At 62.0% G+C, this 20,811-nt stretch overlaps 3 protein-coding genes across 6 annotated transcripts in view; 2 read left to right on the top strand and 1 right to left on the bottom strand.

Moving 5' to 3' along the window:
* The window catches only part of NUP98 (nucleoporin 98 and 96 precursor), a 33,816-nt gene extending 26,110 nt beyond the window's left edge, over positions 1-7,706 (top strand). Inside the window, exons 25-32 of the mRNA XM_088529824.1 lie at positions 52-209; positions 422-565; positions 1,476-1,618; positions 2,525-2,746; positions 3,839-4,080; positions 4,805-4,959; positions 5,615-5,726; positions 7,479-7,706. Of these exons, the coding sequence (XP_088385950.1) occupies positions 52-209; positions 422-565; positions 1,476-1,618; positions 2,525-2,746; positions 3,839-4,080; positions 4,805-4,959; positions 5,615-5,726; positions 7,479-7,690 (1,388 nt within the window). The 3' untranslated portion in view covers positions 7,691-7,706. The remainder of the gene's footprint in view (positions 1-51; positions 210-421; positions 566-1,475; positions 1,619-2,524; positions 2,747-3,838; positions 4,081-4,804; positions 4,960-5,614; positions 5,727-7,478) is intronic.
* Positions 7,707-11,477: 3,771 nt separating this feature from the next.
* On the top strand, positions 11,478-13,817 carry CHRNA10 (cholinergic receptor nicotinic alpha 10 subunit). 4 transcript variants are annotated; one of them, XM_088529820.1, is made up of 4 exons: positions 11,478-11,615; positions 12,567-12,676; positions 12,884-13,280; positions 13,357-13,817. In XM_088529820.1, exons 3-4 carry the CDS (start codon positions 13,004-13,006, stop codon positions 13,815-13,817), a joined length of 738 nt encoding a protein of 245 aa, XP_088385946.1. In that variant the 5' UTR covers positions 11,478-11,615; positions 12,567-12,676; positions 12,884-13,003. The 4 variants fall into 4 exon arrangements, with proteins under 4 accessions (XP_088385946.1, XP_088385945.1, XP_088385944.1 ...); XM_088529819.1 differs by having other exon boundaries at positions 12,522-12,676; positions 12,887-13,280; XM_088529818.1 differs by having other exon boundaries at positions 12,522-12,676.
* Positions 13,818-19,330: 5,513 nt separating this feature from the next.
* On the bottom strand, positions 19,331-20,503 carry ART1 (ADP-ribosyltransferase 1). Its single transcript, XM_088529816.1, has 3 exons — positions 19,824-20,503; positions 19,507-19,545; positions 19,331-19,430 (listed from the first exon to the last, which is right to left on the bottom strand). The coding sequence occupies exons 1-3, from the start codon at positions 20,497-20,499 to the stop codon at positions 19,351-19,353; spliced, it is 795 nt and encodes a 264-aa protein (XP_088385942.1). The 5' UTR covers positions 20,500-20,503; the 3' UTR covers positions 19,331-19,350.
* Between the last annotated feature and the right edge of the window lie 308 nt (positions 20,504-20,811).

The following is a 20,811-nucleotide window of genomic DNA, read 5'->3' as shown; positions in this document are numbered from 1 at the left end:
GCTTTCCTTTGCTCGGCCGTTTGCCTGACGTGCTCCTGTTTCCCGTTCCAGGGGATCACAGGCTGGCTCTGCTCCTGTCCCAGCTGGCGGGGAGCCAGCCCATCCGAGAGCTCCTCACCATGCAGCTGGTGGACTGGCACAGGCTGCAGGCCGACGGCTTCATCCAGGAGGAGCGGTTCCGCATCTTTGCCCTGCTCGCAGGGAAACCAGTACGTCCTGCTGCTCTCTTCTCATTGATTTGCCTTCTGCAAGCAGCGAGCTGCCAAGCCGTAATCTGTCATTTCAGCATGTGGCTCTCGGTGGAGCACAAGATGTTGACCTGCTCTCTACCCCTTGATGGAACCCACCCGTGTTGCGTTGCGCTCCCGTGGTGACCGCTGCTCTCGATGTGCTGGCTCCAAACTTGGCCTTGTTTCTCCAGGTGTGGCAGTTATCCGAGCGGAGAAGTGTCAACGTGTGCTCGCAGCTGGACTGGAAGCGCTGCGTGGCCGTCCACCTGTGGTACCTGCTCCCACCGACAGCTTCCATCTCCAGAGCGCTCGCCATGTACGAGGCGGCGTTTCAGGTAGGTCCGTCCCTGTGCAGAAGCCTCTTCCACTGCCCCCGAGTCTCCAGGGCTTCGGTGGGAGCAAAACTAGGGAGACGGGTAGTGGCCACCAGGCACAGAAGCTGTTTGACTGGGTTAGCTGTCACCAGACAGCTGAGGGACACAGTATTTCCCTTTATCTTCAGCTTCCCGGGTTGTAAAATGTCCTTTTCTCTTAATATCTACCCTGTCTGCTCCACGTACCATATTCCCAGCAGATACAGCTGTCCTCCAGGCAGCACGTGGATGTGAACATTATGTGAGCCTTGCAGGCAGCCCCATATGCCAACAGACAAGGGATTCTGCTGAAAAAAATACAGTGTTCACTCAGAAACCATAACTTAGCTCTTGGTCTCTCCGTCTGAAGACGGCCTCGAGCACAGCCGTGATTCTAGTGAGTTTTAACATGGACATTTAGCACTGCAGGAATATTTTCAGTGTGCTCCTTGAATGGAGCGTGTCAGAGTTCATCACTTCAAATTGAGTTTCAGTTTTATCATGATGTGAGCTTAAAATATTGCTGCTCCCCTAGCCTAGATTGCTGGGGGGCGGTTTCCTGCTGCCTGATGAACGGGAAAAGTGGAGTAGTGTTTTTTGTTGCGAAAGTATTTGGCAACACAGGGTTTCTGTGAGAACTGACCGTATTTCCCCTCAGATAATTTAATTGCACACTGAGCTCTTAAAAGTAACCCTGCCAAGACGTTTTTCTCTCTTCAGCACCGTGCTGGTGTGCAGCTCCTGGGCACGTTTTAAATGCAAGCGTGCTGCTCGGAGGCAGAAATCACGCTCTCGAGTGGGAGCTGAGTGGGATTCAAAAGGCCTTTTGTAGCAGCAGTTTGGTTTTGTTCAGGATGTTGTCTTTAAACCTGCTCCTAAAATTATTCTTTAGAACACGCCAGAGTGTGAAAAATACGCCTGCTGTCCCCTGCCTCCCTACCTGGAAGATTCTGGCTGCGTTCTCGAGGAAGACGATAACACGGGAAGGCCTTTGAGGGATGTCTGCTTCCACCTGCTAAAGCTCTACAGTGACAGGTAAGCGGGATTTGAGCCATTTGGGAAAATTCTGATGATCTGGCTTGTTACGCTGCAGCTGTGGAGTATCGTGCAGGTAGGATTGCTATACCAGTGCTGAGATCAGCCTCAGTGTGGAGTGGAGCCACTTAGAGTAGTCACCATCTGCCTTCCACACGTGGCCTTACACACATGGGGCTGCTGTAGCTGCCTAAACCTGAGCTTAGGAGCCCCTCTGGAACACGTCTCTCTCCCTGCACCTCCTTCCTTACTGTGTTTTCCATTTAGGCAAAAGACAGTTAAGGAACCTCGTTACTTCAAGGCCTGACCATTCTACAAAAAAAAAATAAAGGTTCAGGACTTCTGAGACCTGTGCTAATGTTCCCCTTAGGGAAAGAGGCAACTAAAAGTCCCCAGAGTGATTCCCTAGGTCTCTTTGCTCACTAAGCTGCTGCTCCTGAGGGAAGGGATGCAAAATAGATGCATCCTCAGAGGGAATTTGTTTCAGCCTGGGAAATGAGCGGCGTGTCCGAAGGCCGGCGAGGGGCACAAATCCTTGTGGCTCTCTCAGATTTGGGCTGGGATTTAAGATGCGGATGTAGATGTTACCCTTGAGTCCAGCTGTGCAGCAGGAGTGTTTTTCTGGCACAATCCCTGTTCCTGGAGAGCCCGTTTCCACCATGGCTGTCTCTGAGGCTTTGAGGATCTGCAGGAGGTGCCTGCAAGAAACAGAACTGTGACAGTCTGGGTGCAAATGCAGAAGAGGAGCAGAAGGATTTGAAGTTGTTGCAGTCTTAGCTTCGTGGATAGCTGAATTTGAGAGGGGCCGGGAAGGGCCAGGAGAACAGAGCTGAGGGGCAGCAGTCTCTGGTTTTGTTCCGTGGTCACCACGAGCCCTTCAGCTGCCGTTTCCTCTTCTTCCTGCAGACACTACGACCTCAACCAGCTGCTGGACCCCCGGAGCGTCACGTGTGACCCCCTGGACTACCGCCTGAGCTGGCACCTGTGGGAGATGCTGCGGGCGCTGCACTACAGCCACCTGCAGCGCCAGGGCCAGGGGGTGCTGAACGGCAGCTACGCGGCGCAGCTCGAGGCCGAGGGCCTCTGGGAATGGGCCGTGTTCGTCCTGCTGCACGAGCCCGACGCGCGGTGAGTGCGCGCGGCGCCGCGTCCCGCCTGGCCTCGAGGAGGACGTGTGTTCTGGGGCTTACAGACCTGCCCTCTGTGCCCTTAGGGCGCCTCTCCTGCTCGATTGTAATCGCGCAGTTGGAAATATTTTAATTTTTAAATTTAAATTTTAATTTTTAAATTTAAATTTTAATTTTTAAATTTAAATTTTAATTTTTAAATTTAAATTTAAAATGTAAAACTATTAAAATTTTAATTTAAAAATATAATTAAATTTTAGAATTTTTTATAAAATATATTCAATTATATATTTTAACTTATGTAAATTAAGACTATATATTTATATATAAATTATATATAATTATATATTTTAATATAGGAAATAAAATATTTAAAACTTTAGAATATATATTTTTATATATACAAATATAAAAAATGTATAATTTATAATTTATATAAATTAAAAATATTTACATTTATATATTTTTATAAAAATATATATTATTTGTGTATTTTTAATATATGAATTAAATATATATTTGTATATATAAATAAAATATTTTAAACTTTAGAATATATAAAATACAATTTAAATATATTTTAAAATAATATTTTAATATTAAAATAATGTAAATCATAATAACTTCAAATAATTAAAGCTGTTATGCCAGGACTGCAAAGTGGCATGGGCGGCTCTGCTTAATGACCTTTGTTCCATGCTAAATGGCATGATGTTATTTTTTAACCTCCTTCCCCCTGTGGAAGGAGGTCTCTTGTTTTGGTTCCCTCGTGCTGCTCGCCTTGGCTCTGGCTCAGTGAGTCAGCCCGAGAGCATCGTTAAGACAGGAAGTCCCAACGGTTCCTTTTGGGCCGGAACTGCACAGAAAGGAGTGAGGCAACGGGGCCCTTTAGGGGCCTGAATCAATTTTAACATCACGTGTAACACCCAAAATCCTCAGAACTTTAGCGAAAACCTTGCTTAGAGGTTGACTTTTGCTGAAGTGATTCAGTTCATTCCAGAGCCGTTCCCGCGTTTCGGAGCAGGGAGGGCGGCCGGCTCGGCGCGGTCCCCCCGCGTTGCGGCGCCGCTCACGCCTTGTCCCCTGTCCCCAGCACGCGGGAGCGCGCGGTGCGCGAGCTGCTGAGCCGGCACTGCGTCCCCGCCGAGACGCCGGAGTCGTGGGCCAAGGAGGCGTTCCTCACGGAGCGGCTCCGCGTGCCCCCGGAGTGGCTGCACGAGGCCAAGGCGGTGCGGGCGCGCGCCGAGGGCGACACGCACAAGGAGGCCCTGTTCCTCTTCAGGGCCGGCCACTGGAACCAGTGCCACAAGCTGGTCGTCAGGCACCTGGCCTCAGGTGAGGATGCTCCTTCCCCTCCCCGGCCTGTCCTTGGCACAACAGGGACAAGGGGACAACACGGAGAGGAGCAGGCGAGAGGGGACCTGAGCAGTGTCTAGAAGTACCTCAAGGGAGGCAGTGAGGAGGATGGGGCGGCCTCTTTTCACTGGTGGCCACCGACACAACTAGAGGAAACAGCCACAAACTGAAACACCAAAAGTTCCACAGGAACTTAAGGAAGAATTCCTTCCCAGTGAGGGTGCCAGAGCACTGGAACAGGCTGCCCAGAGAGGTTGTGGAGTCTCCTTCTCTGGAGATCTCCAAACCCGCTTGGACGCAGTCCTGTGCCACGTGCTCTAGGTGACCCTGCGTGTGCAGGGGGTTGGACTGGATGATCCCTAGAGGTCCCTTCCAGCCTTGAGCATTCTATGATTCAATAACAAGTCGTGGGCCAATCCTGAACGGCTTCGCGTTGCCCCATTGAGGGCTCTGACTTAACCCTCCTCATGTCCCTTGAGGCAACTCCGGCCCAGAAGGGCAGAAAGGGGCACGGGGTCCCCGTCCTGCTGCTCTCCCTGCTTCGGAAGTGGGATGGTCTTGGGATCTTGGGCATTTCCCACAGAGCCCCCGAGGTGCAAGGGGCCCCGTGGGCACAGGCGGTCGGCGGCTGTTCCCCTTCCCGATGGGAATGACTGATGTGTTCCGGAGCAGAGGGGCTTCTTAACCTGTTCCTTCTCTTTAGATGCCATTATTAATGAGAACTACAGCTACCTGAAGGGATTCCTGGAGGACCTCTCCCCTCCGGAACGCAGCGCGCTCATTCAGGACTGGGAGGTGGCCGGCCTGGTCTATCTCGACTACATCCGCGTGACCGAGATGCTCGACAGGATTCAGCAGGTAACGGGCCCAAGCGCTTGGCCTTCCTTTCCCGCAGTTCGGACCCTTGGGCTCCTGTTGTTAGTGAAACCCTTTCCTTGGTGCTCGGCGTCGTGGGCGTTTTGTGGGTGCTGGTGGGCAGGGAAGGCCGTGGAGCTCCGGGTGCCCCCGGAGCCACGGGGGGAAGGAGACGAGCAACGGGGCTGCCTTTAGGGTCCTTTTCCCTTTAATCCGCTTTGAGAAGCATGAGCGCTTCCCCCCCAAGCGCTGCACACTCAGACACGAGCCTCGGGCAGCTCGGAGGGCCTCCCTTTGGCCTCCCTTTGGCCTCCCTTTGGCCTCCCTTTGGCCTCCCTTTGGCCTCCCTTTGGCCTCCCTTTGGCCTCCCTTTGGCCTCCCTTTGGCCTCCCTTTGGCCTCCCTTTGGCCTCCCTTTGGCCTCCCTTTGGCCTCCCTTTGGCCTCCCTTTGGCCTCCCTTTGGCCTCCCTTTGGCCTCCCTTTGGCCTCCCTTTGGCCTCCCTTTGGCCTCCCTTTGGCCTCCCTTTGGCCTCCCTTTGGCCTCCCTTTGGCCTCCCTTGGCCTCCCTTGGCCTCCCTTGGCCTCCCTTGGCCTCCCTTGGCCTCCCTTGGCCTCCCTTGGCCTCCCTTGGCCCAGCGTCCTCCCCTTGTGCCGCCAGCTGGATTGCTCCGCGTACGAGCTGGAGCGGTTGCACACCAAGGTGACGTCGCTGTGCAGCAGGATCGAGCAGCTCCAGTGTCGCAGCGCCAAGGACCGCCTGGCTCAGTCAGGTAGGGCGACGCGGAGGCTCCGGGGAGGCCCGGGCCTCGCCGCTCCCCGTGCCCCTTGGAAGGGGAGGCTGCGGCGGCGGAGCCGGCTGCGCTCGGAGCTCGCGGGCGGTTCTGCTGCCCCGTTGGCATCGGGGCTGCCCAGCAGTGCGGGGCCTTGTCCCCACGCGGCGTCCCAGCTCCAACCCGGCCCGAGGGCGGTGCTGGTGCCTCTCGTAGAGGAGCTCTGAGCGCAGAGACGAGGACGAGGCCCGGGCGGCTGCTCAAAGCTCCCCTGTTGTGTCCCTGGTCACATTCCTGCCCCGCAGAGGCAGAGCTTGTAGGAGTCCCCTGGGGAGCGATCCGGAGCGGGAGGGAGCGCTGGAGCGGGAGGGAGCACGGAATATGGAGCACTGGAGTGGGAGAGGAGGCCAAGCGCGCAGTGGGAGGACGCGTGGGATGCGGGATGTGCCGTGGGAATGGATGAGCAGGAGGGCACACGGAGCGAGGCAGGAGCGCGTGGTGGGAGCTGACGCAGAGCAGGACCATGGGGCACGGTGGGACAGGACCGTGGGGTAGGACCCCGGTGCGGGCACGGAGTGGGGCAGGACCATGGGGCGCGCGGTGGGCGCTCACACGGAGTGGGGCAGGACCATGGGATGTGGCAGGAGCGGACGCGGAGCAGGAGGGAGCACAGAGCGGGGCAGGACCCCAGGGTGGGCATGGAGCAGGGCAGGACTGTGGGGCGCAGTGGGGCAGGACCGCGGGGTGCACGGCGGGAGCGGATGGGGAACAGGAGGGCACCCGGAGCAGGGCAGGACCGTGGGGTGCACGGTGGGTGCTCACACGGAGTGGGGCAGGACCGTGGGGTGCACGGCGGGAGCGGACACGGAGCAGGAGGGCACCTGGAGTGGGGCAGGACCATGGGGTGCATGGTGGGTGCTCACACGGAGTGGATCAGGACCGTGGGGCAGGACCACGGGGTGCACGGCGGGAGTGGACACGGAGCGGGAGGGCACTCGGAGCGGGGCAGGATCGCGTGGCGGGAGGGGATGTGGAGCAGGAGGGCACCTGGAGTGGGGCAGGACCGTGGGGCGCGTGGCAGGAGCGGATGCAGAGCAGGAGGGCACCCGGAGCGGGGCAGGACCATGGGGTGCACGGTGGGTGCTCACACGGAGTGGGGCAGGACCGTGGGGCGGGCAGGGACACGGAGTGGGGCAGGACCATGGGGTGCACGGCGGGAGCGGATGCGGAGCAGGAGGGCACCCGAAGCGGGGCAGGATCGCGAGGTGGACGCGGAGCAGGAGGACACACAGAGCAGGGCAGGACCATGGGGCACAGTGGGGCAGGACCACGGGGTGCACGGTGGGAGCGGATGCGGAACAGGAGGGCACCTGGAGTGGGGCAGAACCATGGGGTGCATGGTGGGTGCTCACACGGAGTGGGTCAGGACCGTGGGGCAGGACCACGGGGTGCACGGCGGGAGGGCACTCGGAGTGGGGCAGGATCGTGTGGCGGGAGGGGATGCGGAGCAGGAGGGCACCTGGAGTGGGGCAGGACCGTGGGGCGCGTGGCAGGAGCGGATGCAGAACAGGAGGGCACCCGAAGCGGGGCAGGACCATGGGGTGCACGGTGGGTGCTCATATGGAGTGGGGCAGGACCGTGGGGCGGGCAGGGACACGCAGTGGGGCAGGACCGTGGGGCGCAGTGGGGCAGGACCGTGGGGCGCGCGCAGGCTGCGATCCCGCGGCGGGCGCTGACCCCCGCTCCCCGCAGACATGGCCAAGCGCACGGCCAACCTGCTGCGCGTGGTGCTGAGCCTGCAGCGCGCCGCCGAGGCCGGCGCCGACGCGGACGTGCAGCGCGTGCCGCTGCGCCTGCTGGCGCCGCACATCGGCCGCCTGCCGCTGCCCGAGGACTACGCGCTGGAGGAGCTGCGCGGCCTCACGCAGTCCTACCTGCGCGAGCTCGCCGTGGAGACGCAGTGAGGCGCGCGGCCCCGCGCGCCCCTCTCCTTGAGTTACCCTTGTTGTGGGGCCGACGTTCGTCCCCGCGGCAGCAGCCCCTGGAGCTTTTCCGTGGAGGTGCCTGGGGGCTGCAGCCCGTTGCCCACGCGGGTGTCTTTGCCCACCCCCGTGGGCGCCCCTCGCCCACCCACTTTGCTCGACTCAATAAAGCGCCTCTTGCAGAGCCGCCTGCAGGTGCCGTTGTGCGGGGGCCACCGTGGGCGCTCGGGCTCCTTCCTCGCAGCGCCGAGGCCGGGGAGGGCAGTTCGGGGACGCTAACGGGGCCATTAAACCAAGGAGCCTCCGGCACCGCGTTCAGACACAGGTTGATTTTCAAAGTTTGTTCTGGGGGCAGCGGAGGAGACGAGACCCCCTTTGAAGCGGGGTCGGTTCCTGCGTCCTCTGCCTGCGCTGATGCTCGCGGCTCCGTCGTCCCTCGCCGAAACACAAGGAAGCTGCTTCCCGAGTGGGGCCTTAGTGCCCGGCACCGTCCCGAGGCCCCTTGCAGCGCTGCATGCGCCGCCGTCCCCCGCGTCGCTTCGTGTCACCCACAGCTTCCGTGTCGTGCGCGAGGGCCCCCCGGCGCCTGCCCGTCCCCTGCGCCCGGTTCGGAGGGACGCGCGGAGCCGCCGCGGCCGCTCCTGCTCCACGGCGGCTCTGTGAAGGTCTTTATGCATGAGGATTATGTAAAGGTTTTTATTAAAAATATAAATAAATGCTCTAGATTATTTTCCTGTCTTTTTGAAAACAATAAATAAAATGTTTATAGTATTCCCACAGTTTTCCTTGCTTTTTAAAGAGTGCTGCTCTGGAGAAGAGGCTTCCCCGTGCAGAAGCGTTTCCTCATGCGCTGAAGGGGGCCAAACCTGGGATAAGGGTCCACAGGGAGCGCGTGGAGCCTCCGTCCATCCCTGAGGGCTGTAGGGAGGTGGGAAGGGAAGGGATGGAGCCGGGAGGAGCGACGCGGTGTCCTGGGCTCCCGTTCCCACCTGCCGGGATGGGAAGCCGGGCTCTGCTTCCACCTGCAGCCCCGGCACCCGGAACGTGACACCGCGGCGGCTGCTCCATTAGGGTAATTGCGTCTCTGCAACCCCACCTGGCACGCGCGGGGCCCGAGCGCCTGCGGGATGAATAATTCACCGCCTGGAAACAGGAGCTGCCTCCGGAAACAGGAGGCTCCAGCCCCGGCTTTTCCCGGCTCTTCCCGCTGCCCCTGTGGGCCCCGGTAGCCCCCGCTGCTGGGGGCCGCTCGGGACAGGCCCTTCGGAGAAGCCGGGAGAGCCGCTCCCCTGCTTGGAGACGCCGCGCGGCGCCGGCCCTGACGTCCCGCTGCTCCCGGGGCCTTAACGGAGGCACGAAATCCCTCCCCGTCCCGCGGGAGCCGCTGCGCGCGGGAGGGCTCCACCTGCGCCCGGGCGGCTCTCGGCGGAGGGAGCATCGCCGCGTCCCGGAGCATCGGAGCTGCGGAGCATCCCGGAGCGTCCCTGAGCTGTGCAGCATCCCCCGTCCCGGAGCATTCCTGCATCCCGGAGCATCCCCACATCCCGGAGCATCCCTGAGCTGCGGAGCATCCCCGCATCCCGGAGCGTCTCCGTGCTGCAGAGCATCCCCACGTCCCAGAGCATCCCAGAGCTGCGGAGCATCCCCACATCCCGGAGCATCCCTGAGCTGCAGAGCATCCCCCGTCCCAGAGCATTCCCGCATCCCTGAGCATCCCCACGTCCTGGAGCATCCCTGAGCTGTGCAGCATCCCCCATCCCGGAGCATTCCTGCATCCCGGAGCATCCCCACATCCCGGAGCATCTCTGCATCCCTGAGCATCCCCACGTCCCGGAGCATCCCTGAGCTGCACAGCAGCCCCCATCCCAGAGCATTCCTGCAACCCGGAGCATCCCTGAGCTGCGGAGCATCCCCACATCCCGGAGCATTCCTGCATCCCAGAGCATCCCTGAGCTGCGCAGCATCCCCCATCCCAGAGCATTCCTGCAACCCGGAGGATCCCCACAACCCGGAGCATCCCTGCATCCCGGAGCATCCCTCATCCCGGACCATCCCCACATCCCGGAGCATCCCCGTGGCCCGGAGCATCCCCACATCCCGGAGCATCCCTGCATCCCAGAGCATCCTGGAGCACCACCGCGTCCCAGAGCATCCCTGAGCTGCAGAGCATCCCCACATCCCGGAGCATCCCTGCATCCTGGAGCATCCCCGCATCCCGGAGCATCACCGCATCCCGGAGCATCACCGCATCCCGGAGCATCCCCACATCCCGGATCATCCCCACGTCCCGGCACCCCGCGGGGCCGCCGGCCACGTCCCCCGCGCCGGGCGCCTGAGTCCCCGCGGGCGCCGGGCCGGCTGGGGATGGCGCCGGGTGCGCGGCTGCCCCGCTCGCTGCTGGCGCTGTGCGCGGCGGGCGCCCTCCTGGCCCCAGGTGAGCGCGCGGCGCCCGCGGCCGCTTCCCCGGGTCGCTGGGCACGGGAAGGGGCCCTGGTGCTGCCCCTGGCTCAGCCGCAAAGCCCGGGCGGCCGGGGAGCCCTGCGGGACCCGCGAAACGCGATAGCGCTCGTGAAACTTGCAGTGGGGACGGGGATGGGAGAGCAGGGATGGGGACAGGGACAGGGATGGGGAGAGTGGGGAAAGGGATGGGGAGGGAGAGAGCAGGGACGGGGATGGGGACAGGGAGAGCAGGGACGGGGACAGGGACAGGGATGGAGACAGGGGGAGCAGGGATGGGGATGGGGAGGGGGAGAGCAGGGACGGGGACAGGGAGAGCACGGATGGGGACAGGGACAGGGATGGGGATGGGGACAGGGAGAGCAGGGATGGGGATGGGGAGAGTGGGGACAGGGATGGGGATGGGGAGAGCAGGGACGGGGACAGGGATGGGGACGGGGAGAGCGGGGACGGGGAGAGCGGGGACGGGGATGGGGACGGGGATGGGGACGGGAGAGTGGGGACAGGGATGGTGACGGGGGGAGAGAGGACAGGGATGGTGATGGGGAGAGCAGGGATGGGGATGGGGACAGGGATGGGGACAAGGAGAGCAGGGACAGGGACAGGGAGAGCAGGGATAGGGACAGGGATGGGGAGAGTGGGGATGGGGATGGGGAGAGCATGGACGGGGACAGGGACAGGGATGGGGACAGGGACGGGGATGGGGAGAGCAGGGACACAGGGATGGAGACCGGGGGAGAGGGGACGGGGATGGATACAGGGACAGGGAGAGCAGGGACAGGGATGGGGAGAGCAGGCACAGGGATGGAGACGGGGGGAAAGGGGACAGGGATGGGGATGGGGACAGGGAGAGCAGGGACGGGGATGGGGATGGGGAGAGTGGGGACAGGGATGGGGAGAGCATGGATGGGGACAGGGATGGGGATGGGGACAGGGAGAGCAGGGACAGGGATGGGGACGTGGATGAGGAGAGCAGGGACCAGGACGGAGACGGGGGGAGAGGGGACAGGGATGGGGATGGGGAGAGCAGGGATAGGGATGGGAAGAGCAGAGATGGGGACAGGGACAGGGACAGGGATGGGGATGGGGATGAGGACGGAAACAAGGATGCAGCCAGGCCTGGGGCCGGGGATGGGGACAGGGCCGGGGATGGGGATGGGGAGAGCAGGGATGGGGAGAGGGACGGGAATGGGGATGGGGACAGGGATGGGGCCGGGCCGGGCCGGGCGGCTGCGTCTCGGTGTCAGTCTCGGTGTCGGTCCCGGTGCCGGTCCCGGCGGCGCCGCAGCCCCGGCCCTGCGCAGGCTGCCGGGCGGCGCAGGGCAGACTGGCCTACAAGCTGCTCCACGACCTCTTCGACAACTACTCGAGCGCCCTGCGCCCCGTGGAGGACACGGACCGGGCGCTCAACGTCACCCTGCAGATCACCCTGTCGCAGATCATCGACATGGTGAGGCAGCCGGGCCGCCCGAAAGCACCACAGAACCCCCCGAAATCACCACAGACCCCCCCGAAATCACCACAGAACCCCCCAAAAAAGCACCACAGAACCCCCCGAAATCACCACAGACCCCCCCGAAATCACCACAGACCCCCCAAAAAGCACCACAGAACCCCCCGAAATCACCACAGACCCCCCCGAAATCACCACAGAACCCCCAAAAAGCACCACAGAACCCCCTGAAATCACCACAGACCCTCCAAAAAGCACCACAGAACCCCCCAGAAATCACCACAGAACCCCCAAAAAGCACCACAGAACCCCCTGAAATCACCACAGACCCTCCAAAAAGCACCACAGAACCCCCCGAAATCACCACAGAACCCCCAAAAAGCACCACAGAACCCCCCAAAAAGCACCAGAGAACCCCCCAAAAGCACCAGAGACCCCCTCAAACCAGCTCAGAACTCCCGAAATCACCACAGACCCCCCCAAAAGCACCACAGAACCCCTCAAACCAGCTCAGACTGCCCCAAAGCACCACAGAACCCCCCAAAATTGCCACAGATGCCCCAAAAGCGGCTCAGAGCCCCCAAAGGCACCACAGGCCCCCAGAGCAGCCTGGACTTCCTAAACCAGCTCACAACCCCCCAAAGCAGCTCAGATCCCCCCCAGCCCAAAGAGGAGCTCAGAATGCCCCAAACTTGCTGTAATTTTGCTAAGTAACCAACTCAGATGCCCCCAAACCAGCTCAAACGTCCCCAGATTGGCTCAGACCTCCCCAAACAGCCTAGACGGATCCGATTCGCTCAGCCCCCCGGCCCCGCTGTCCCCGCTCCGTCCCCGCGCGCCATCGGGCACCCCGGGGGTCCGGACCGGGCCCGGGCGCCCACGCGCGGCTCTGCCCCGCGCCAGGACGAGCGGAACCAGGTGCTGACGTCCTACCTGTGGGTGCGCCAGGCCTGGCTCGACGCCTTCCTCGCCTGGGACAAGGAGGCCTACGGCGGCATCGACAGCATCCGCGTGCCCAGCAGCTACGTGTGGCGCCCGGACATCGTCCTCTACAACAAGTGGGTGGCAATGGTGGCAAAGCGGGGGGCGCGCGCGGCACCCCCGGCCCACGGGCGCCCTCCCGCCGCAGGGCCGACGAGCAGCTGAGCGGCCCCACGGACACCAACGTGGTGCTGCGCTCGGACGGGCGCATCGTGTGGGACGCGCCGGCCATCACCAAGAGCTCCTGCAAGGTGGACGTGTCCTTCTTCCCCTTCGACGGGCAGCAGTGCCGCCTCACCTTCGGCTCCTGGACCTACGACGGCAACCAGGTGGACCTGCACCACCGGCTGGAGGCGGGCGACCTCACGGACTTCGTGGAGAACGTGGAGTGGGAGGTGCTGGGCATGCCGGCCACGCGCAACGTGGTCACCTACGGCTGCTGCTCGGAGCCCTACCCCGACGTCACCTACACGCTGCTGCTCAAGCGCCGCGCGTCCTTCTACATCTTCAACCTGCTGCTGCCCTGCATCCTCATCTCCTTCCTCGCGCCGCTCGGCTTCTACCTGCCGGCCGACTCGGGCGAGAAGGTCTCGCTGGGCGTCACGGTGCTGCTGGCCCTCACCGTGTTCCAGCTGCTGGTGGCGGAGAGCATGCCGCCGGCCGAGAGCGTGCCGCTCATCGGTGAGCACCGGCCGGGCGCGGGGCATCGGGGCGCGCGGCCCCGGCCTCCGTGTCACGTCGCGCTGCCGCCCCGCAGGGAAGTACTACATCGCCACCATGACCATGATCACGGCCTCCACGGCGCTCACCATCTTTGTCATGAGCATCCACCACTGCGGCCCCGGCGCTCGGCCCGTGCCGCGCTGGGCCCGCAGGCTCATCCTGCACTACATGGCCCGCGTCTTCCTGGTCTACGAGGTGGGCGAGAGCTGCAAGGGTCCCCGTCCCCCAAGAGCCAACACGGAGGAGCCCGGTGGCACCGGCAATGGGACGGGCAGGGCGGAGGAGCGAGCCGGGGCACGGGGCTGCACTTGCCCCCACGGGAGCCTCCTGAGCAGCGTGGGCTACATCGCCGGGTGCTTCCGCGAGCAGCGCGCGGCCCAGCGCCGCGCCAGCGACTGGAAGAGGGTGGCCAAGGTCATGGACCGCTTCTTCATGTGGGTCTTCTTCGTCATGGTCTTCCTCATGAGCGCGCTCATCGTGGGCAAGGCCGTGTGACGACGGCAGGATCCCGAGGGGGTGACGCAGATCCGGTGGGGAGCAGAGCAAGCGGAACGGGGAATAAACCTGGCGTGTGCCCCGCACTCTGCCTCCCGCGTCCCATGTCACCTCCAGGCCTCCTGGGTCATCCTGGACGATGCAGGGGCAACGCGGTGGCCTCAGCTCAGCACGGAGGGTGCTCGGCTGCACTACGGACAGGAACGGGAAGGGAGCAGAGGTGCGAGTGCCGCACGGGCACCGGAATGGAGGTGCCCGCAGGGATCCTCCTGGGGTGGTGAAAATCCAGGGTCAGCGGGACCAAAGCCCCAGGCAGCAGGAACCAGCCCATCCCTGCTCCTCCCTTTGTCCCTGCTCCTCCCCTTGTCCCTGCTCCTTCCCCCTTGTCCCTGCTCATCCTCCCGGTCCCTGGCACATCTCCCCGGTCCCTGCTCACACCCCTGGTGCCTGCTCACACCCCACGGTCCCTGGTGCTTGCTGCAGACCTGTGTCACTCCATGTGACTCCATGTGTCCTGGCCCTTGTATGCAAGGATCCGATCGCCGGGAACCGCAGCACAAGCGGCCAGGGCTGTTCCCTGCTCTTTATTTGCCGCTGGGTGGAAGGTGCCGGCACCAGGAAGGGCTGCCCGGGGCCGCCCTCCCGCACGGAGCCACACGGGCCGGACACACGGACACGTCCCCGTGGACGGCAGCGCTTCCCTCCCTGCCTTGGGCAGCCGGCGCTCCCCGCGCGCCCGGTGATGGTGGTGATGGAGATGCTGGTGGTGATGGAGATGCTGGTGGTGGTGATGGTAATTGGGGTGATGGCTGTAATCACAGAATAACAGAATCATTATAGTTGGAAAAGACCTTCATCATCAAGTCCAACCACAACCCATCAACACCATCCTGTTAAACATGCCTCACCTACACGTTTCTTGAGCGCTACCAGGGATGGTGACTCCACCACTGTCCTGGGCAGCCTGTTCCAATGCTGGACTACTTTTTCCATGCAGAATTTTTTTCCTAATATCCAAACTGAATCTCCCCTGACGCAACTTGAGGCCATTTCCTCTAGTCCTATGGGTAGTTATTCTGGAGAACAGATTGGCCTTCAACTCACTACAGCTTCTTTTCAGGTAGTTGTAGAGAGCGATGAGGTCTCCCTGGAGCCTCCTCCTCTCCACACTGAATAACCCCAGCTCCCTCAGCCGCTCCTCATAAGCTCTGTGCTCCAGCCCCTTCACCAGCTTCGCTGACCTTCTTTGGACATGCTCCAGCACCTCAGGGTCCTTCTTGTAGTGCAGGGCCCAAAACTGAGCACGGTATTCAAGGTGCAGCCTCTCCAGTGCCGAGTACAGGGGGACGATCTCTTCCCTGGTCCTGTTGGCCGCACTGTTCTTGATACCAACCTGGACACCCTTGGCCTTCTTGGCCACCATGGCACTGCTGGCTCATATTCAGCCACCTGTCGACCAGCACCCCCTGCTCCTTCACTGCCACGCAGCTCTCCAGCCAATCTGCCCCAAAACTGTGGCACTGCATGGGGTTTTTGTGATCGAGGGGCAGGGCCCGGCACTTGGTCATGTTGAAACTCATATGTCTGGTCTCAGCCCATCGATACAGCCTGCCCAGACCCCAAGCAGATCAATTCTTCCTCCCAGCTTGGTGTCCTCCTCCAAGCTGCTGAGGGGGCTCTTAATCCCTTTACCCTGATCATGGATGCACATATGAAAGAGGACTGGCCCCAACACTGACCCCTGGGGAACACCACTCGTAACCAGGTGCCAGCTGAATTTAATTCCATTCCCCACCACTATATGGGCCTGGACATCCAGCCAGTTTCTCAGCCAGCGCAGAGTCCACCTGTCTAAGCCAGGAGCTGCCGGCTTCTCCAGGAGAAGGCAGTGGGGGACAGTGTCAAAGGCCTTAATGAAGTCTAACATCCACAGCCTTTCCCTCACCCCCTAGGTGGGTCCCTGATTATAGAAGATCAGGTCAGTCAGGCAGGACCTGCCGTTCATGAACGCATGTTGGTCAGGACTGATCCCCTGGTTGTCCTGTACAGGCTGTGTGATCGCCCTCACGATGATCTGCTCCAGAACTTTCCCCAATACCAAAGTCAGGCTGAGAGGCCTGTAGTTCCCCAGATTCATCATGTGACCCTTCTTGTAGATGGACATCACGTTGGCAAGTCGCCAGTTGCCTGGGTCCCACCCTGTGCATGACGTCTCAGTCAGTGCGTGGCTCCTCAGTCAGGTCGTGGCTCCTCAGTCAGTTCGTGGCTCCTCAGTCACTGCGTGGCTCCTCAGTCAGGTCGTAGCTCCTCAGTCGGGTCGTGGCTCCTCAGTCAGGTTGTGGCCCCTCAGTTTGGTCATGGCTCCTCAGTCACTGCGTGGCCCCTCAGTCAGTGCGTGGCTCCTCAGTCGGGTCGTGGCCCCTCAGTCGGGTCATGGCTCCTCAGTCGGGTCGTGGCCCCTCAGTCGGGTCGTGGCCCCTCAGTCAGTGCGTGGCTCCTCAGTCAGGTCATGGCTCCTCAGTCAGTTCGTGGCCCCTCAGTCAGTGCATGACCCCCTCAGTCAGTTCGTGGCTCCTCAGTCAGGTTGTGGCTCCTCAGTCAGTTTGTGGCCCCTCAGTCAGGTCGTGGCCCCTCAGTCAGTTTGTGGCCCCTCAGTCAGGTCATGGCCCCTCAGTCAGTTCATGGCTCCTCAGTCAGTTCGTGGCCGCTCAGTCAGGTCGTGGCCCCTCAGTCAGGTCGTGGCTCCTCAGTCAGTTCATGGCCCCTCAGTCAGGTCGTGGCCCCTCAGTCAGGTCATAGCTCCTCAGTCGGATCGTGGCTCCTCAGTCAGGTCGTGGCTCCTCAGTCAGGTCATGGCTCCTCAGTCAGGTCGTGGCCCCTCAGTCAGGTCGTGGCTCCTCAGTCAGGTCGTGGCCCCTCAGTCAGGTCGTGGCTCCTCAGTCAGTTCATGGCCCCTCAGTCAGGTCGTGGCCCCTCAGTCAGGTCATAGCTCCTCAGTCGGATCGTGGCTCCTCAGTCAGGTCGTGGCTCCTCAGTCAGGTCATGGCTCCTTAGTCAGGTCATGGCCCCTCAGTCAGTTTGTGGCTCCTCAGTCAGGTCGTGGCCCCTCAGACAGCGTGTGGCTCCTCAGTCAGGTGCAGTGCTGCTCTTAGTGCAGTATTTGGCGCTAGCAGGGCATACAGGCAGGGCACAGTCCTCCTCCTGGCTCAGGAGAAGACTCTCCCTGTGGTCATCGCCCTCTCCGAAGAACCCTCCGCAGCCCTGGTCTGGACTTACTTAGCAGACCGACAACACCAGAAACACTGTGGCAACACAGAGCAAGCTGCCACACTTGCATGCAGGGGTCCAGCCCTCTGGCCTCAGGGATTGCCTGAGTGTCTCAGTGTTACCAGGGGCAGCAGAGACAACCCCTGTGCGAGTTGGGAACAGGTGGATGAGCTGCTCGGCCTGGTGTCACAACTGACACCAGGAGAAGGCTTCTATGTGTTTCAGTATGGGGCCATTACCTCTAGTTTTGTCAGTGGCCACCAGTGAAAAGAGGCCGCCCCATCCTCCTCACTGCCTCCCTTGAGGTACTTCTAGACACTGCTCAGGTCCCCTCTCAGCCTTCTCTTCTCCAGCTGAACAGGCCCAGCTCCCTCAGCCTCTCCTCATAGGGCAGATGTTCCAGGCCTCTCATCATCCTTGTGGCCCTGCGCTGGCCTCTCTCCAGCAGCTCCACATCCCTCTTGTCCTGTGGAGCCCAGAACTGGACACAATACTCCAGATGTGGCCTCACCAGGGCTGAGTAGAGGAGCAGGATCACCTCCCTCGATCTGCTGGAGACGCTCTTCTTAATGCACCCCAGGATGCCATTGGCCTTGGCCATGAGGGCAGACTGCTGCCTCATGGTCAAATTATCATCCACCATGACACCCAGGTCCTTCTCTGCAGAGCTGCTCTCCAGAAGGTCAGTCCCCAGCCTGTACTGGTGTCTGGGGTTATTCCTCCCCAGGTGCAGGACCTTGCACTTGGCCTTGTTGAATTGCATGAGGTTTTTCACCGCCCAGTTGTCCAGTCTGTCCAGGTCCCTCTGGATGGCAGCACAGCCCTCTGGGGTATCGGCTACTCCTCCCAGTTTGGTATCATCAGCAAACTTGCTGAGGGAGCACTCTGTGCCTTCATCCAGGTCATTGGAGATGGAGATGGTGGGTAAGGGCATATGAGAAGGGCAGCTTGGGCGGTGGGAGAGCTAGGCCCGGCCCAGCGCAATGCCGAGGGCATGACACCGATCCCAGGCGGGAGCAAAGCAAGCAGAACGGGGAATAAACCTGGTGTGTGCCCTGCCATCCGCCCGCTGCGTCCCATGGCCCAGTGGACACCTCGCAGGGAAACGCAGGGCCTCATTGTCCTCAGCTCAGCATGGAGGGTGCTCTGCTCCTCTTGGTGCTGGGCTGGAGGCACCCGCGAACGGGAAGGGAGCGGGGATGTGTGTGTTGCATGGTCAGCGTCATGGAGGTGTCTGCAGAGGCTGGCAAAGACCCGCCGGGGGTGTTGTGATCAGCAGGAACCTCCTGCCGCAAAGTCCTAGGCATCACGATCTCTCCTGCCTGCTCCATACGAGCTGTGGTTCCCCCCCGGTCCCTGCTCATCCCCTGGCCCTGCTCATCCCCGGGTTCTGGCTCATCCCCCTGTCCCTGCTCATCTCCCTGTCCCTGCTCATCCCTGGATCCCTGCTCATCCCCCCATCCCTGCTCATCCCCTGGTCCCTGCTCATCCTCCTGTCCCTGCTCATCTCCCTGTCCGTGCTCATCCCCCTGTCCCTGCTCATCCCCTGGTCCCTGCTCATCCCCTCGTCCCCGCTCATCTCCCTGTCCGTGCTCATCCCCCTGTCCCTGCTCATCCTCCTGTCCCTGCTCATCCCCCGGCCCCTGCTCATCCCCTCGTCCCTGCTCATCTCCCTGTCCATGCTCATCCCCCTGTCCCTGCTCATCCCCCTATCCCTGCTCATACCCTGGTCCCTGCTCATACCCTGGCCCTGCTCATACCCTGGTCCCTGCTCATCCCCCCGTCCCTGCTCATCCCCTGGTCCCTGCTCATCCCCCTGTCCCTGCTCATCTCCCTGTCCCTGCTCATCCCCCTGTCCCTGCTCATCCCTGTCCCTGCTCATCCCCTGTCCCTGCTCCTTCCCCCTTTTCCCGCTCAGCCCCAGGTCCCTGCAGAGCTGCAGGACGGATGCAGTCAGGTCCTCACTGCCTGCACGGGCACGGGGTGCAGATCACAAGGGTGCTGGTCCTGGGACACTCGGCAGGTTTGGCTGCCGCGGGCACACAGGGGGTGGCCCGGGCTGTCCTGCGCCCTCGCTACCACCGGCACATCAGCAAACACATCTGGACGCCACCATCCCCAAGGAAGATCTTTATTGCAGCCATGGCCCGGGACGCGCTCAGCATGGCCCTAGCCGGGCTGACCACACGCTCACCAATTAAAAATACCCAGGGATATTTATTCCTGCTGAGCCACTTGTTGTCACAGTGCCAGGCTGCAGATGTCATCAGCGTCCTGCTGCCATCAGAGCACTGAGTGCCAGCAGCAGCACCCAGAGCTGCTGGGATCCTCCGGGGCTGCTCCAGCCTGGGAATGTGGGAACAGGGGGTCAGTGATGGACAACGAGGTGCAGAGCGGGGTCCGTAGAGTCGGGTCCCTTTACCTGTGCTGAACACGCACGGCCGCACCTCGCATCTTTTCTCTGCCAAAGAAAGCGACCATGTGCACGGAGCAGCGGGGCAGCGCGTCCCGCACGCTGCCCCGGTGCAGGAGGGGAGCTGCACGGTGCGCTGCAAGGAGCTGCACCCCTCTGCACTGCATTGCAGCATGCAGCGAAGTGCTGCAACGCACTGCACCGTGATGCATGCTGCATCACGCTGCAGCCCGCAGCAGTGTTGTTTCAGCGAGCTGCACCGTGCTGCGCTGCATCATGCTACAGCATGCAGCCCACTGCTGTAACACGCCGCCCTGCAGCCTCACCTTGCAGGAACTCGCAGTTGTAGGAGCTGTTGAGACCCTGCGAGCGGAGCTCGATGAAGACGGCACCGCTGCTGCGGCTCACGTTGGTGACCTGGAAGACCTCGGCGGGCGGCACCAGCACCTCGTCCTCGCCGGGGAAGTAGGAGAAGTTGTGGATGAGGGCGCCGTGGCAGGTCTCCAGCGAGAAGAAGGTGTCGCGGCCGAAGCGCCGCGCGTCGCCGGCGCTCAGCGAGCAGGAGGCGAAGTGGCCGAAGCGGACGGATTGTCGAGGCCGGGCGGCGAAACGGAGGCCGCTCACGCCGCGGTAGACGCGGAGGCAGCGGCGGGGCCGCGCGTCGCGCAGCGCCTGCAGCGCGCTGCTCAGCAGGAAATGCAGCGCCTTGAAGTGGAAGGCGTCGCGGTAGCGCTGCGGCGAGGCGCCCGCCGCGCGCACGGCCGCGTTGAAGTCCCCGTACAGCGGGCCCTGCATGGTGTAGGCCATGAGCGCCGTCTCCTGCGCCGCCGTCAGCCCCCGCGGCCCCGACGGGCGCCGCTCGCGCAGCGCCGCCGCGGCGCCGGCCCAGGCCTTGGCGTAGACATCGTTCCGGGCCATCTCGGAGCGGTTGAGCGCCGGCAGCTCGGCCTCCATGGCGCCGGCGCAGCCCCAGTACTCGTCGTCGAAGGCGTCGGGGGCCATGTCCAGCGGCACCTCCTGCGGCGGCTCCTGCGCCGCGCCGGGCACCAGCAGCAATAGCAGCAGTGCAGCAGCCGGCGCATGACGCTGCATGTCGGGGTGCTGGCGGCCGTCGCACCGGGGCCATGAGCGGTGCCGGCCCGCGCTGTTTATAGCCGCACCGGCCCCGGTCCACCCCCTCTGGACCTGATCCTCGAGGGCTATTTATACCCTGCCCGGAATAGCTCCGGGACTTGCCCTTGCTAACGCCACCTGGAAAGTCCTAACGGGGATCCGGAGCAGGGTGCTTCCCAGGAGCAGGGAGGTGAGGTGTGG

The sequence above is a fragment of the Tinamus guttatus genome, unplaced genomic scaffold (genome assembly GCF_059628265.1).
Source record: "Tinamus guttatus ecotype Peru unplaced genomic scaffold, ASM5962826v1 Tinamus_guttatus_pri_ptg000349l, whole genome shotgun sequence".
NCBI lineage: Eukaryota > Metazoa > Chordata > Aves > Tinamiformes > Tinamidae > Tinamus > Tinamus guttatus.
Note: the sequence above shows the minus strand (reverse complement) of the source record. Positions and strands in the feature narration are given on the sequence as shown.